The sequence below is a fragment of the Wolffia australiana genome, chromosome 11 (genome assembly GCF_029677425.1).
Source record: "Wolffia australiana isolate 7733 chromosome 11, ASM2967742v1".
Lineage (NCBI taxonomy): Eukaryota > Viridiplantae > Streptophyta > Magnoliopsida > Alismatales > Araceae > Wolffia > Wolffia australiana.
The window spans coordinates 12653322-12668268 of NC_135845.1; the positions used below are offsets into that span (position 1 = coordinate 12653322).

Here is a 14947-nt window from a genome sequence, read left to right on the forward strand (position 1 = left end):
TATTGTTATTTATCATCATATTTGCCAAAATACGGGCAATTTCTCCCTAAGTGGCAGATCCCGTGTCTATCTTTTTTCTCCCTTTTTTTTCGTTGATTTTTTAAACTCATACTTCTGGTGGGCTTTGTTGAATTCATCAGAGTTGTAGATAATGAGAAAATGCATCTTTATAAAAAAAAATGCATTATAGGTACCCTTGCCGGTCCAGTTGGGTAACAGAAAAATTCAAAACGTGGATGAAGTCGGAATATTAAATCAGGTTCACTAAACAGGGTAACTGGAAGAGTTGTTCCTTTCAAAAGGAGAATCAAACACACATGCAGATGCACAAAGTTTTTAATTAACGATGAACTAGGACAAATTTTACTATCTGCCAGAGCAATCGCCAGTAGGGCGTTATTCAGATGCATCCGAAGCTTCCTCGAAAAGAAGAAACCGGAAGCGGAACCTGCTTGGACAAAGAATTTGAGTGACTTGCCTCATTCATTATGAGCAAGAATTAATAAATTTCCATAGATGTGCAGAAAAAGCTCGATTCTATTGATACAGTTCCCAGGTTAGGGTCATTGGCCTATGATTCTGCTATGTTCCTGATGAGAACCTTGGAGTTCCTATGGAAATAGATGCACTTAGTTTCCCAAGAGATCTCAAGAAGAGTAGGAAATAGACGCATTGATCTAGAAGCCGAGCGGGCTGAAGATCTGGCAAGGTAAACAGAAGTGGGCAGAGGACCACTTAATGGTCACGGTTAAGGTTTGTGGACAGACGACGACAAAGCAAGACAGAATCCCATCCGTCAGTAATATCTGTCCTGTGCTCGAAACCCCTTACCGACTACCGTTTCATTCCATTCTATCATTAAACTCTGCTCAATTATTCTAATTTTCAATTGTCTGTTTCGTCATCTGTTCCATCCAGACTCAGACAAGAACGGAATGAAACTAAAAGCCTTGTGATAGATCACTGAACAGAAGACATTTAGTTCCATTCTGTCTGTGGCTAACTGTTGTGGGGACAAAATTCTATGTTTATTTCCTCTCTGTAGCTAACTTGTGACAGAAACTAAACGTGCAATGAAGCTCTCGAGATTTCAAGAGGTTGGAGAATGCAAAGAGGGAAATGTGGGGAAAAAATTCCAACTTCAATTCATTGTTCATGCCTGCCATCTTAAGGTTTGGGCTACATATATTTTTAGGGGAAAGGTACCCTACCAATAAAGACAAAAATGCCCCTAGTGGGATAAAATGTCAGGAATACACTTAACAGGAGTTGGGAATCGCATCAGATGCTTATTGAGGAGGTTCTGGATTGATGACTATTGCATTTTCATGAGAAGAGTAAGGGAAAAATCTTTTTTCTATAAAGGGAAGAGAGAAATGGGAAGATTAAAATAGCTTTAGTATCATTGTGTGCAACTTACTGTGTTTAGGCGGATGTACTTGCTTTCATGCCTTCATTCAGCTCGTCACTGAGCATGCGGTGGAGAAGAATGTCCACGTTGCGACTTCTCGACTTTATCCTGTGAGGATTGGGCAAATATATGGAAGCCTTTTAGTGATGATCTTTGTGATGATGACAAAACTTTTAGTGATGATCTTTTAGACTGGATGATGATTATGCATATTAGTATTTGCAGATGATGACAAAACTTATCATCATCGTCCATCGTATCATTGTCATATTTTTCATTGTCTGCTACCAGAGTGATGGGGACAATTATACCATTGTCATCCTGCAGCAGACGAATGACGAATATGCTGACAGATGTACTTGCTCGCATTCTTTGACTCAGAATGATGAGGAAGGATGATAATTCGTCATTGTCATTGTCTTCTATATTTACAATGAAATAACGGCGGACTATTTCATCATCATCATCGCCATCCTGGTGAAGAAAATGACGGGACGATCACGACTTGTCATCTACTCATCATTGTCATTGGAGATGGAAAATCGGTTATGTTTAATACCCAACACGCCGGCGCCTCTTGGCCGTGCCCTGAAAGAATTCCGAAACCCCCATCAGTCAAAATCTCCGAATAAGTCGTTGGAAATATCTCGAGCTAAGCATGAAAACTTGGGATAACATTTCCGCAGTGATGAAGATTGTAGATGACTTTTTATCAGATTCCATGAGATTCTTACCTCGTCTTCTTGAGGTCCGGTCTCCTCTTCGAGTTCCATTTCAGCTTGGAACGCCTCCAACACAAACGAAATTACCTAGAAAAAATGTGCCGGCAGAAGGCTTTTAAGATGGGTTCTGACAGATTTATCAATCGTTTCTGTTGGAATTTGTTCTGTCATTTGGATATTATTCTGGGAATCAGAAATACTTAAGCCATTCAGAAAAGTATTCTACACAGTTTTGAAACGAAATATGTTTATAAGCTGTGAAACATTTCTGCTTTAACTTTTCGGAATTTCTAATTATTTTGCACCGAAAAATTATGCAACTTTCGTTTCTGCATGTCACGTGCAGTGAAGTTATTGCCTAAAATGTGTGAATAGCACCAAATAGCGCATCCTTTTGTAAAGGGATAATTTGGCACTTTTTTTTCTGTGCTGGATGTCCGTTCTTGGTAAAATGTGAATGTATAGAGCAAGCAAGGCAGTAAAGACAAAGCTTTAAAGTGCCGTAAACTTACCAGATTAAGTAGTAGAAGAACAGTTATAAGGTAAAAACTGATGAAGTATACCAATGTCCAGGAAGTTCCCATCAAATCTTCGTAGCTCTGATATGTAAAAGAAATGAATAACAATGGTAATGGTAAGCTGGTGGTCATTGACTTCTCTGAGATTAATTATGAAGCGTTTGCCAGAAAAATGTTGATATTGTTTCTTTAGCTTTTTTGTGGTAGGATGACAATCCCAAAAGTTATGGAAAACGCTGGAACCTACCTCCATCCAGACTTGCCAGTTTCCCATTACCAGCAAGTTAAAAAGCGTCACCATTCCATTTGGGTAGTCATTAAAGTTGAAGAGCAAGTAACTGAATCGTCAAGGAACATTTCCTTTTTTCTTTCTTAAAAAAATTCAGGTTAGAAATAAAAACCAACCTGCATAGGAACTAACTGATTATGAAAAAATGTAGATAAATAAAAAATGATATCGGAAAAAGGATACTCGCTATCAGAAAGGCCGGTTGCATCCAAGCTGGTGTTTCCCATGTTAACAACCCCTCCAAAAAGCTGGAAGTTTAGACAGACCACCAGCGCGTTTCAGGTTCGCATTGACGAAAGATTCGGAATTTTTGTTAACGCATGGCTACTTGATACCTTTTAATGTCTCAAAAGTGTATTCTTCGGTTTAAAATTTTGCAGCTTCGATGTTTTCTAGATTAGACTATGCAAAAATATATTTTGGCAGCTAAAATTTGCTTCAGGGACAAGTTGTACAACACTAATGGTAGGAATACTTTTTTTGAAAATTACTATTGGTAGGAATATTAATTAGGTTATTTATAAGTGATATCAACTGACTTTACCCATTGAGTGTATTCTTTCTTCCATGACCATCTAATTCTGGTTTCTTACTTACCATTCACCCCAATCCGTCTGCCTTTGTCACGTCTCTTCCTTATTCTACAAGTTAGGATCTACAATTCTAACTACACATTATCTGCCAATAGAAATGGAATATTCTTTCTCTGACTCTTCACCAGATAATCTTTTCATTGATGGGATAGTAGTCAACTAATACAAGGATGTTGGACGGAAAATTTCTGGAAAGTAAATGAGGCAAAAAACTCAAGTTTGTATTGTGGTTAGTGGGCCCTATTTTCACCCTGCAGGTGCAGCCTTCGTGCACGATTTGGTGTACGGAGACATAAAATAAAATGCAATAAATATTGTCACTGGAAAAAATTAAAGGCGGTACTTTTCTTTTGTTTTAAATACTTTAATATCATAGTGAATTTTATCTGTAATGATAGTCTCAGTAAATCTAGTTTAGGCTTAGACTATTTCATTGATAAAAAACCAATTTTCCAATTTGACCTTCATGGTCAAAGGGATTTCGAGATGCTAACAATAATGATTCCATGATGCTAGCATTTTTCCCATCACGTGCAAGATAATTTTTCGGAAATTCAAGAAATGCGCATCAAGAAAAGTATTCTCAACCTTAGAAAGCGAAGAACAATTTCATTAAAATTAAGATTACTAACCTGCACACCCAGGGAACAGTAAATGCACATCACACAGAAAATGGTTCCAAGGTATGGCATCAAGCTTGGAATGAGGGTCAAGAATGTTGCCACAAATCCTCTGTACTGTTTGAAATGCAGTAGAATCCGTAATAGACGTAACATTCTTGCAATTAGAAGATAACGGATCCTGATTCCAAAAAAAAGGTCATTTCAGAAATGACATAGATGAAAAAAGTTAGTTATCTTTGGCGAACTTGATGAAGATGATCTTGATAAAGATCTTGATGTAGCTCTCTTTCAATGAAGGAAATTCTGGAAGAAATAGTCAGAATAATAGATTGATAAATATAGATAAGGTGAAAATAAATTTGAGCAGTGGTGGTACAGGCCTGGATTGGCAGTCGCAGTACACTTTATACGAAGCATCTCCCATACTGGCACTCTCATCCTGGTCGGTTCCTCCACACTCCTGAATCTGCCTCAAGTGATCACATTTCTTTTTTTCTTCCTAGGCTGAGGGGATACATATATTAATAGGGTCTTGTGATCATATCAGATCTCAAGATAAGGGATAGGCAAGGTTGGATAGGGTGATGTGAAGACCTCTGTAGCCTTGGAAAATGAACTAGGGTGAAGAAATAAACAATACCAAACTCAACTCTCATTAAGGCTCCTCACCCATAATATAGGGATAAGAACTCCTAAAGGAAAATTACAAGAGAGTACCAATCATTTAACAATCTATACAAAAATGTTGAGCATTATTTGGCCCTCTCTATGTTTGGCCCTCTCTATATTTGGCCCCTTCTATCTTTGGCCCATTAGGGCCCCCTATATAAACCCTTGTAATCACTATTCTCAAATTTAATAGAATCATTTTCTGGTTTACATGGTATCAGAGCCCTAACCCTAACCCTAATCTGGGTTCTTGGGACTCTCCTCTTCCTGCGCTCAGATCTCAGGCAGCTCTCCGGCCTGCCTGATCTCGCACCGCCGTGCCCTCTGCGCTCAGCCGTCGCCCTTGCACAGCCGCAGCTGCCGCACACCGCGCGCAGCATTCTTCGGCCGCGCGCAGAGCTTTTACGACCGTGCACAGCCGCGACAGCCCTGCACGCAGCCGCGCACAGCCGCGCACAACCGCAACAGCCGCGCACGACCGCGCTCCGCCACGCACGGCTGCACACAGCCGCGCACGGCCGCCCACCGCCGCGCACGGTTGTCTTTGCTTGTCTTTGGCTGTCCTTAGCCTCCTGCACGCTTGTCCGGCCTGCCGTCCGTGAGCTTTGCTTCGACTGTGGGCGTTGCTTTGACTGGGCCTTCATCTGCCGTTTGTGCTGTCCAATGCCATTCTGTGGACCGATTTGTTTGTAATGCTTGTCGAATTGCGAAACATCATCGCACTTCTTATCCTATCTCGTCTTCTCATTCTTCCACTCCTTTTTCTCTTATTCACACCGACGTGTGGGGACCTTCCCCTATTCACAGCACTTCCGGATCTCGATGGTTATGCATCTTCATTGACGACGCAACTCGTTTCACGTGGGCCTATTTCTTAAAGAATAAATCGGAGATATCCCGTGTTATTCCCCAATTCTACTCACTTGTTCAAACTCAATTCTCTACGTCCATCCGTCGCTTCCGCTCCGACAATGCTAAAGACTATGTTAATACCTCGTTAAGCACCTTCTTTCAAGACAAAGGCATTATCCATGAAACCTCTTGCCCATATACACCCCAACAAAATGGCGTTGCCCAACGTAAATTCCGTCACATCTTTGGAATGACTCGGAGCCTTCTCTTCCATATGCATGTACCCAAGTATCTTTGGGGGGAAGCCGTCTCCACCGCCATCCATCTCCTTAACCGCCTTCCGTCTAGAGTGCTTGATTTTTCCACACCTATTGACCGTCTTCAGCATGCCTTTCCCTCCCTCTCTCTCCGAACTAATCTTACCCCTCGTGTATTCGGATGTGTTTGTTATGCGCCTAACCATCGCCTTGGTCGTGATAAACTTGACCCTCGTGCTGTGAAATGCGTGTTCGTTGGCTATTCCTCCACGCAAAAAGGTTATGAATGCTATCATCCACCCTCTCATCGGTTCGTCGTCACTAAAGATGCCACTTTCGATGAATTTATCCCTTACTATTCTTCCTCTTCTCCAGAGCCACCTTCATCACCACCCTCATCCGATCCACTTGAATTCCTAATTCTCCCTCAACCATCTCCTCCGTTATCCGTCTCTCGTCCATCCTCTCCGGCCCCGCCAGTCGTGTCTCCTCCAGAAGTTGTGCCTCCCGACTCGCCTCCAGAAATTGTGCCTCCCGACATCTCTCCGGCCCCCATCTCCGTCCCTCATGTGGAGCTTCCTCCTGTCCCGGCTGCTGAATTCTCCTCTTCGGCAGAACCTTCTTTGCCTCCACCACTTCCTATCCGCCGATGCCCGCCTGAAAAACGCTATGGTATTACTCTCCCTCGTCGAAGACCTCGGGTTGTTACGTCCTCTTCCGATGCCCCGCCTCAGTCATCCTCCCCACCTCTAGAATCCTCATTAGCCGTGCTGCCCTCTTCACGTTCTTCTCCTCTCTATCCCTTAGAGGCATCCATTTCGTCTCACCGTCTCTCACCATCCTATCATGCACTTCTTACCTCACTTGATGCCACTTCCCTTCCGAAGACGGTGGACATTGCACTTTCATTTTCGCATTGGCGTCAGGCTATGGAGGAGGAGCTTCGTGCTCTTGCTCAAAATGAGACGTGGGATTTGGTTCCTCTACCGGCCGGGAAGCATCTAGTGGGTAGCCGTTGGGTTTATGCTGTGAAGCATAATTCCGACGGTTCTATTGAGAGGCACAAAGCTCGGGTTGTGGCGCAGGGGTTTACTCAGAAGCATGGCATTGATTATCAGGCGACATTTGCCCCCGTTGCCAAGCTGAATACGGTGCGGATCCTCTTGGCTCTTGCTGCGGATCGTGGCTGGACTTTGCAGCAATATGATGTGAAGAATGCTTTTCTGCATGGCGATTTGACTGAGGAGATCTACATGGCATTACCTCTAGGCTATACTTCTTTAGTGCCGTCGTCTCCGAAGTCTGTTGTCTGTCGCCTGAAGAAAGCACTATATGGCTTGAAGCAATCTCCTCGAGCGTGGTTTGGTCGTTTCACGAAGGCCATGAAGCGCCGTGGCTATCGTCAGTGTAATGGAGATCACACCCTCTTCTACTGCCATTCCACGTCCGGGGGAGTAGCTATTCTGCTTGTGTGTGTGGATGACATCATTATTACGGGTGATGATACGGCGACCATTACTGAGCTGGCCATGTATCTCTCGTCGGAGTTTGCTATTCGCCATCTTGGCCCGTTGAGGTATTTTCTTGGCATAGAGGTGGCATATTCTTCAAGCGGGATTTTTATTTGTCAGAGAAAGTATACGGTGGATCTTCTCTGCAAGCTTGGAAAGGAGGATTCCAAGCCTGTTTCGACACCGATTGATGCGAACCATCGACTCTGTGCCGACGAGAATGAGGAGCTTGCTGAGCCCGGACAATATAGAAGACTTTTGGGCAAACTGATTTATCTCACCCACACTCGTCCAGACATGCTTACTCAGTGGGTGTTCTGAGTCAGTTTATGCAGACTCCTCGCAAGAGTCATCTTCATGCTGCTCATCGTCTCCTCCGGTTTCTGAAGGGCACCATTGGTCGTGTACTACTGTTTCGTCGTCATACAGGCATGCATCTAGAAGTCTACACTGATGCTGATTATGCAGGCTCTGTCGTCGACCGACGGTCCACATCGGGCTATTGCACCTTCTTGGGCGGCAACTTGATTACGTGGAGGAGTAAGAAGCAGAAGGTGGTCTCCCGCTCGAGTGCTGAAGCGGAGTTCCGTGCTCTGGCGCATGGTCTTTGCAAAGCACTTTGGATTACCAAGCTCCTCCGGGAACTACGGTGTCCAGTTAGCTCTCCTGTCCAGCTGTTCTGCGACAACAAATCGGCGATTAGCATTGCTCATGATCCCGTTCAGCATGACCGTACAAAGCACATCGAGATTGATCGTCATTTCATCAAAGAGAAGCTTGAATCGGGAATTTTTTGCACGCCATATGTTCCGTCCGCTGAACAGCTAGCAGATATCTTCACCAAAGGGCTTCATGCTCCTCGGTTTGAAGAGCTCTGTTCCAAGCTGGGTGTGGAAAACATCCACGCTCCAGCTTGAGGGGGAGTGTTGAGCATTATTTGGCCCTCTCTATGTTTGGCCCTCTCTATATTTGGCCCCTTCTATCTTTGGCCCATTAGGGCCCCCTATATAAACCCTTGTAATCACTATTCTCAAATTTAATAGAATCATTTTCTGGTTTACAAAAAATAATAATTTTTATTCTCATATATTGACGGAGAAGTCAAGCTGATGCACACTGGTCTGCCCCAGATAAGTGAACAGTCATGGGAAATCATGGAAGAGAACTTGGACAATATCAACTGCTCAGTAGAGTGAACCTGACCTACGGCCTCTTAATTCCAGTTTCTTTAAGAACCCATGACTACTGCATGTTGAATGGGTTTCTTTCTCTCTCTTCGATCTTTATGTATAACCTATTAACATGGGCCCATTTCAGAATCTCCCTCCTCTCCACCATAAGTACCAGGTAATGAACCCCAAGTCACTCTGATGAGGTTGAGCCTCTTACAATTCTAGGTTTCTTCAACACCACAACCTGGTATCTTGAGAAACAAAGATATATGACCTTAATAGATCCATTTAGGTATAGTGAATTTGACCTGTAGTGAGGATTTGTTTGCAATTGGAGTTCAAAGGGCCACTTTTCCAATCTGGAGAGATGTCGCACGCTGACGTGTGTCAAACTTATACCTCAAAATTCTAGCTATCTCATTCCAAGAATTTAAACCGTGGAAATGAGAATGTATGTTCCAGGGTTTAACTTCGTCATCTTAATGGGGTAACCTCTTAGCGTTTTAACAATTCCAAATATCACGAAAGACAATTTCAGCCAATTCCGATATCCATAATTTTTAACAATAATGAAACTTTTTATTTTAAAAAAAACAAGAAAAAAAATTTAACAAATAATTATAAACGCTGACAAAAAATAAATTTGAAATACCATTCTCCATTTGAGAGGAAGGGAATCTGTGGGAAGAAGAACGTCAATGTTTCTCCAATAACTGTGAAAAAAAATAAAAAAGATGTAAGAATACTAAAACACTGCATTGACTGAATTCTGGAAAATGCACCATTCTTTTAAAGAAAATATAAACTTACGAGGGAAATAAAATTATAACACATGGAACAGTCAGCACCACAGACTTTCTGTCCATCACACTCTGGTCTTGAGATGCTCATTGAGAGGAAACATATGCCTCCATTCCAAGATACTTGTGAGCTGACCCTCGCCATACTCCAGAATTTACCTGACTTCAAGCTTGAAGACAAGGTTCTCGGAGAGTAACAAAGACAGAAAAACCCGACAGAGACATCTAGAGTGTCTTTTCTCTCTCATGCTATCTATCTCTCAAAGCCTAATCATCCCTCTTCGCATGCTCTCCAGATTAGCTCCTTCAGGGTGGTGCATCACCAGGTGATTCTTCCTCATCCCTGGGCTCCCCCTACCTGGGTAGTGGGTACTCTATCTCTCATCTCCTTCATCCCTCCTCATCCTTATCTCCTTCTCTCGCTTGTCAGTTGGATATGTTAAAACTGAAGTTTTACTATTGAATCTTTTGAATACAATCAGTGTTGCATTCTGTCAAGGGGAAGGGTCATGCTGTTGGATGGCAGTAACACAGCCAGTCTGTAGCTGATAAATCTTCTTCACTGATCCCAGTTGTTACCCATTCCTGATCAAACATGGGAGGACATATCCCTTGACTTTGTAGAGAGTCTCCCAACCTCTCAAAGGTTTAATGATATCCTAGCGGTTATTGACAGGCTGAGTAAATATGAGCATTTTATAGTAGTCTGACTCCCTTTTTCGGCTCAAGATACTGCAATGTTTCATCAAGTTGTGAGACTTCATGGTATTCCCAGGACGACAATTTTGGACAGAGGGAGTGTATTTATAAGTTCTCTTCGGAAAGAGCTGCACGAGTACAGGGTACTTCATTAAGATTAAACTCCAGAAACTGATGGGCAAACCGAATCACCAATAAAGGCTTGGAATACTTCATCAGTTGATTCTGATCTGAAAGCCCAAAACAATGGGTGAAATGGCTTCCTCGGGTTGAATATTGTTTATTGGATGTCTTTCTTTTTCTCTTTTCTATCTCTATATAATAGCCCACTAACATGGGCCCATTTCAGACTCTCTCCTCTCCACTACAAGTACCAAGTAATGAACCCTAAATCAGATTTATGAGGTTGAGCCTCTTTCAAATCTAGGTTTCTTCATGGTATCAGAGCCAGCTCTAGGAGATTTCATCCAGATTTAATCTCCTATCAGCTCACTCAGGCTCCGCCATGGTTCACGTTGGCTCTGCCTCAGCTTGCGCTGGCTCCATTGCCGTCTGTTTTGGTTTGCGCCCATTTGAGCTGGCTCCACTGACATTCGCGCCGGCTTTGCCGCTGTTCACGCCCCCCTCATCCGACCTTCGCGCCAGTGACACCTCCCCTTGCTGCGACGCTGCGGGCGCATCAGCTCTACTGTCGCTCATATCGCCTCTGCCAGCATTCGCGCTGCCCTTGCTGACGTTCGTGCCAGCGGTGCCTCCACTCACTCTGCCTCCGCCTGCACTCACATCTGCTCAGCCGTCTCTCACGTAAGCTCTGCCGTCACTTTGTTGGCCCCGCAGGCTTCAACCCCAAGTCTCACATCAGGCCCTACTTATAAGTCAGAACTTGTTCTTGATGGATGAGTTGTACCTGTTGACAGGTACAACTCCCATGAGAAATTTGAACACCCGAAGTTAAACGAGGTACCCATGATCAATGAGTGGGGGTCTGGAGGCATGTAGTGATCCAACTCAGTCCATAGAGAAGTCAAATCAATGTGATACTCCTGAGTAGATCGGAGACCTTGGACCAAATTGGTGAAGCAAGTCACAAGATCATAGATAATGGGCAAGTTGTTTCTCTTCGAATGAGATTCTTGAGCAGCATCCCACATCTCCTTGGCGGATTCGAGGGGTAAAAATTCAGAAGCAAAAGATGGACTGATACTGTCAAGGAGTCAATGGTGAACAGTGCCTTCAACATCAAGCTAATGATCATAATGGGAAGTAGTGGGAAATGGCGGTTCTTCCACAAGATGCTTCATAAGCTTTCCTTTCAAGGTGATTTGAACATACTGACTCTACTGAAGAATAATCTCACTCGAAGAATGCTCACCAAAGCCACTAAGTGACCATTACGTCGTCGCCTGTCACTCTTCCTGCTGCACTAGTACCGGCCATGGTCTCTCCTGCTACACCTCTTCATCTTCTTCTATTTGTACCCCACCCAACAGCTACTGATGCATCATCTTCTATGGGAATTCAGCTCAAGCGTGACAGAATCGACCAAATTTGCCACTTTCTTCAGTCTAATGTGGTTAGCTCTACTTCGCTGGTTCATGGAGGTAAAAATTTTGTGCCTTCCTCTCCTTTGTCTTCATGGATGCAATGGATCGTTGACTCGGGTGCCACTGCCCTTATGATCCCTGAGTCTCAGTGTTTCCTCACCTACAACCCCTCTCCTAGTTCTCATAAAGATAGAACTGCGTCCAGTGACCTACTCACTGTCGCTGGCCTGGGGTGCGTCCAATCTTCCTCCTACCTTACTCCCTCCCATGTCCTTCATATTCAACGTCTAACGGTTAGCCTCCTTTCACTTCGTCATCTTGTTCAAGACTTGGGCCAAGATTATCCTTCACAGCTAATACCTGTTTCTATCTTGATAAGGAGTCGGGACAGATGACTACACATGCCAAGGAACGAGGTGGTCTCTTCATCCTCCATAGCTCTCCTTCAGTGCCTGCTGTTGGAGCTGCGCTCTCCTCTATGACACATGAGAATCTTTGGCTTCTTCACCATCGTTAGGGGCATACTTCATTCTCTACTCAGAAATTGATATTCCCTTCGTTTGTTTCATGGACGTACTGTGGACGGGTTTGCCTGTGAACCATGTCGTTTGGCTAAACATACTTGGACAACATACCCTCCCTATGATCTGTCTTCATATTCATCTTTTCCTTTCCCTTTCACTCACAGTGATCTGTGGGGTCCTGTCCCCTTCCCTAGCACATTGGGTGCGTGATGGTTGGCAATATTTGTTGATGATTCCACATGCTTCAAATGGGCTTATCTCCTAACAAATAAATATGACCCTTGACAAACTTTAATTTCATTTCATGGCCTCATACAAAATCAGTTCTCTACGCCCCTAAAATGCTTCCGTTCTGATAATGCCCATGATTATGTTAACTCCACCATTTCTACCTTCAATCCTCATGGCATTGTCCACGAAACACTTCCATTCACTTCTCAATAGAAAGGTATTGGTGACCGGAAGTTTCGTCACATCTATGATGCCACCGGCTGTCTTCCACTTGACATGAACATGCCCAAATATTTCTAGGGTGAGGCTTCTCTCACCCCAATCTCTCTCATCAACTGCCTTCCCTTCCACATCCTTTCCCACATTCCTCCCCTGGATGCCCCACATCGGGCCTACCCCAATCATCACCTTTTTGAGATAAGCTCGATGTTACAGCGCTCCGTTGTGTCTTTGTGGGTTACTCTATTCATTAAAAAATTTAAAAATGCTATCATCTGTCTACTCATTGCTTCATTGCGGTAAATATGTCACCTTTGATGAATTCACTTCCCCTCTTTGTCCACTTGTTGAATCCTTTGACTCCTCTTACACCTTCCTCCTTACACCCCCCCTTCTACTTCTCCTCTTCCGTTATCCCTCCCTCTGTTCCTCTATGAAAAATTTGAGGGGACCCCTACCATCGGCACACCCGTCCTCCATTGGTCGTCTCTGCCCCGCCACCTGCATCTACTCTTAAACTGCCTAACCCTCTTCCATCCAATGTTGATCTTCCCATTGCTCCACGTGAAGCCTCCCTGTCATGTAACTCCAAACTACTTTATCACTTTGCCAATTATGTTTCCTCCCATCATCTTTCCCCTTCTTATAGTGCCTTTCTCACAAGTCTCTATTCCATTGTCATTCCAAAGACTTTGGATGTCGCATTGGCTTCTCCTAAGTGGCGTCACGCCAAGGATGAGGAACTTGCTGCCTTGGACAAAAACCAGACTTGGGATCTTGTTCCCTTGCCTTCTGGGAAAATTTTTGGTTGGTTGTCGTTGGGTCTGTGCTGTCAAGTACCTATTTGATGGTACTCTTGAACGGTATCAGGCCTGCTTGGTGGCTAAGGGTTATCCTCAACACTTTGGTATTGATTATTTATTGACATTTGCCCCTGCTTCTAAGATTAACATCTTTTTTTTGCTCATTGCTCTTGCAGCTCATCATGATTGGCCTCTTCATAAACTTGATTTCAAGAATGCCTTTCTTTATGGTGATCTCTATGAGAAGGTTTATAGGTCCTTTCTTACAGGCAATGTGGCTCCTTCGGCGTCAACTTTGGTATGCAGTCTCAAGAAGGCCCTCTATGGCTTGAAGCAATCTCCTCGGGCTTGGTTTGGTCACTTTACACACTGCATGAAATTATTTGGTTATTCTCAGAACAGAAGAGATCATACCCTTTTCTAACGTCATTAACCGTCAGGGGGAGTCACACTTCTTCTTGTGTATGTAGATGACATTATAATTACGGGGAATGACACTCATGCGGTGGCTTAGTTGGGTTCACATCTTGCTAGTGAATTTGACATCAAACATCTTGGCCCACTTATGCAGTGGGTGTGTTGGGCCAACTTATGCATCCTCTGAAGATGTGTCATATTCATGCTACCAACCGTGAAGTAGGCTTTCTCAAGGTTACTGCTGGACTTGGTCTTCAGTTCAAGCGTAATAGTGGCCTCAATTTGGACATTTATGTGGATGCTGATTATGCAGGTTCCCATGTTGATCGATGCTCAATGACAGGGTACTGCACCTTTCTTGGAGGCAATCTTATAACGTGGCACAATACAAAGCAATCCATTGTTTCTTGATCCAGAGCTGAAGCAGAGTTTTGGAGCCCTTGATCAAGGTCTCTGCGACGCATTATGGCTCACCAATCTTCTTGTAGAGCCAATGTTGTCATGTGATCAACCTACTCAATTTTTTTGTGACAATAAGTCTACTATAAGCATAGGCCATGATCCATTGCAACACAATCGCACTAAACATGTTGAAGTTAATTGACACTTCATTAGAGAGAAGTTGGAGTCGAGACAATTTTTCACTCTGTACATCCCTTTGACTCATCAGCTAGCTGATATCTTCACTAAAGGCCTAGCTGCAACACTCTTGCAAGAGTTGTGTGTCAAGCTGGAAATGGATAATATCCACTCACCAGCTTGAGGGGGAGTGTGAATAGGTTTCTTTGTTTTTATCTTTTCTATCTCTATGTAATAGCCCACTGACATGGGCCCATTTTGGACTCTCTCGCCTCCCCACTATAATGACCATGTAATGAATGAAACTTAAATCAGATTTATGAGGTTGAGCCTCTATTACAATAACACCCTTTAAGAATGTATATGGAAGAGATCCTCAAACTCTCATGCATTATGGTTCACCAACCACCCCATTGGTCTCAAATGCACTCCTACAAGAAAGAGATAACACACTAAACAGCTAAAGGCTCAAATATCTAACGCCCAAACTTACATAAATAACATGCCAATAACC

The 14947-nt window shown here is 43.5% G+C and overlaps 1 protein-coding gene across 2 annotated transcripts in view; it reads right to left on the reverse strand.

Annotated features, from left to right (window-relative positions):
• Nucleotides 1–245: 245 nt before the first annotated feature.
• TPC1 (two-pore channel 1) overlaps nt 246–14947 on the reverse strand; it is a 42043-nt gene continuing 27341 nt past the window's right edge. Inside the window, exons 16-24 of one of the 2 annotated variants that reach the window (XM_078582775.1) lie at nt 9270–9330; nt 4166–4334; nt 3124–3188; nt 2899–2989; nt 2646–2732; nt 2146–2220; nt 1971–1999; nt 1421–1519; nt 246–451 (exon numbers count right to left, since the gene is read on the reverse strand). In XM_078582775.1, the coding sequence (XP_078438901.1) occupies nt 1426–1519; nt 1971–1999; nt 2146–2220; nt 2646–2732; nt 2899–2989; nt 3124–3188; nt 4166–4334; nt 9270–9330 (671 nt within the window). In that variant the 3' untranslated portion in view covers nt 246–451; nt 1421–1425. The remainder of the gene's footprint in view (nt 452–1420; nt 1520–1970; nt 2000–2145; nt 2221–2645; nt 2733–2898; nt 2990–3123; nt 3189–4165; nt 4335–9269; nt 9331–14947) is intronic. The other variant, XM_078582774.1, reaches the window with a different exon arrangement.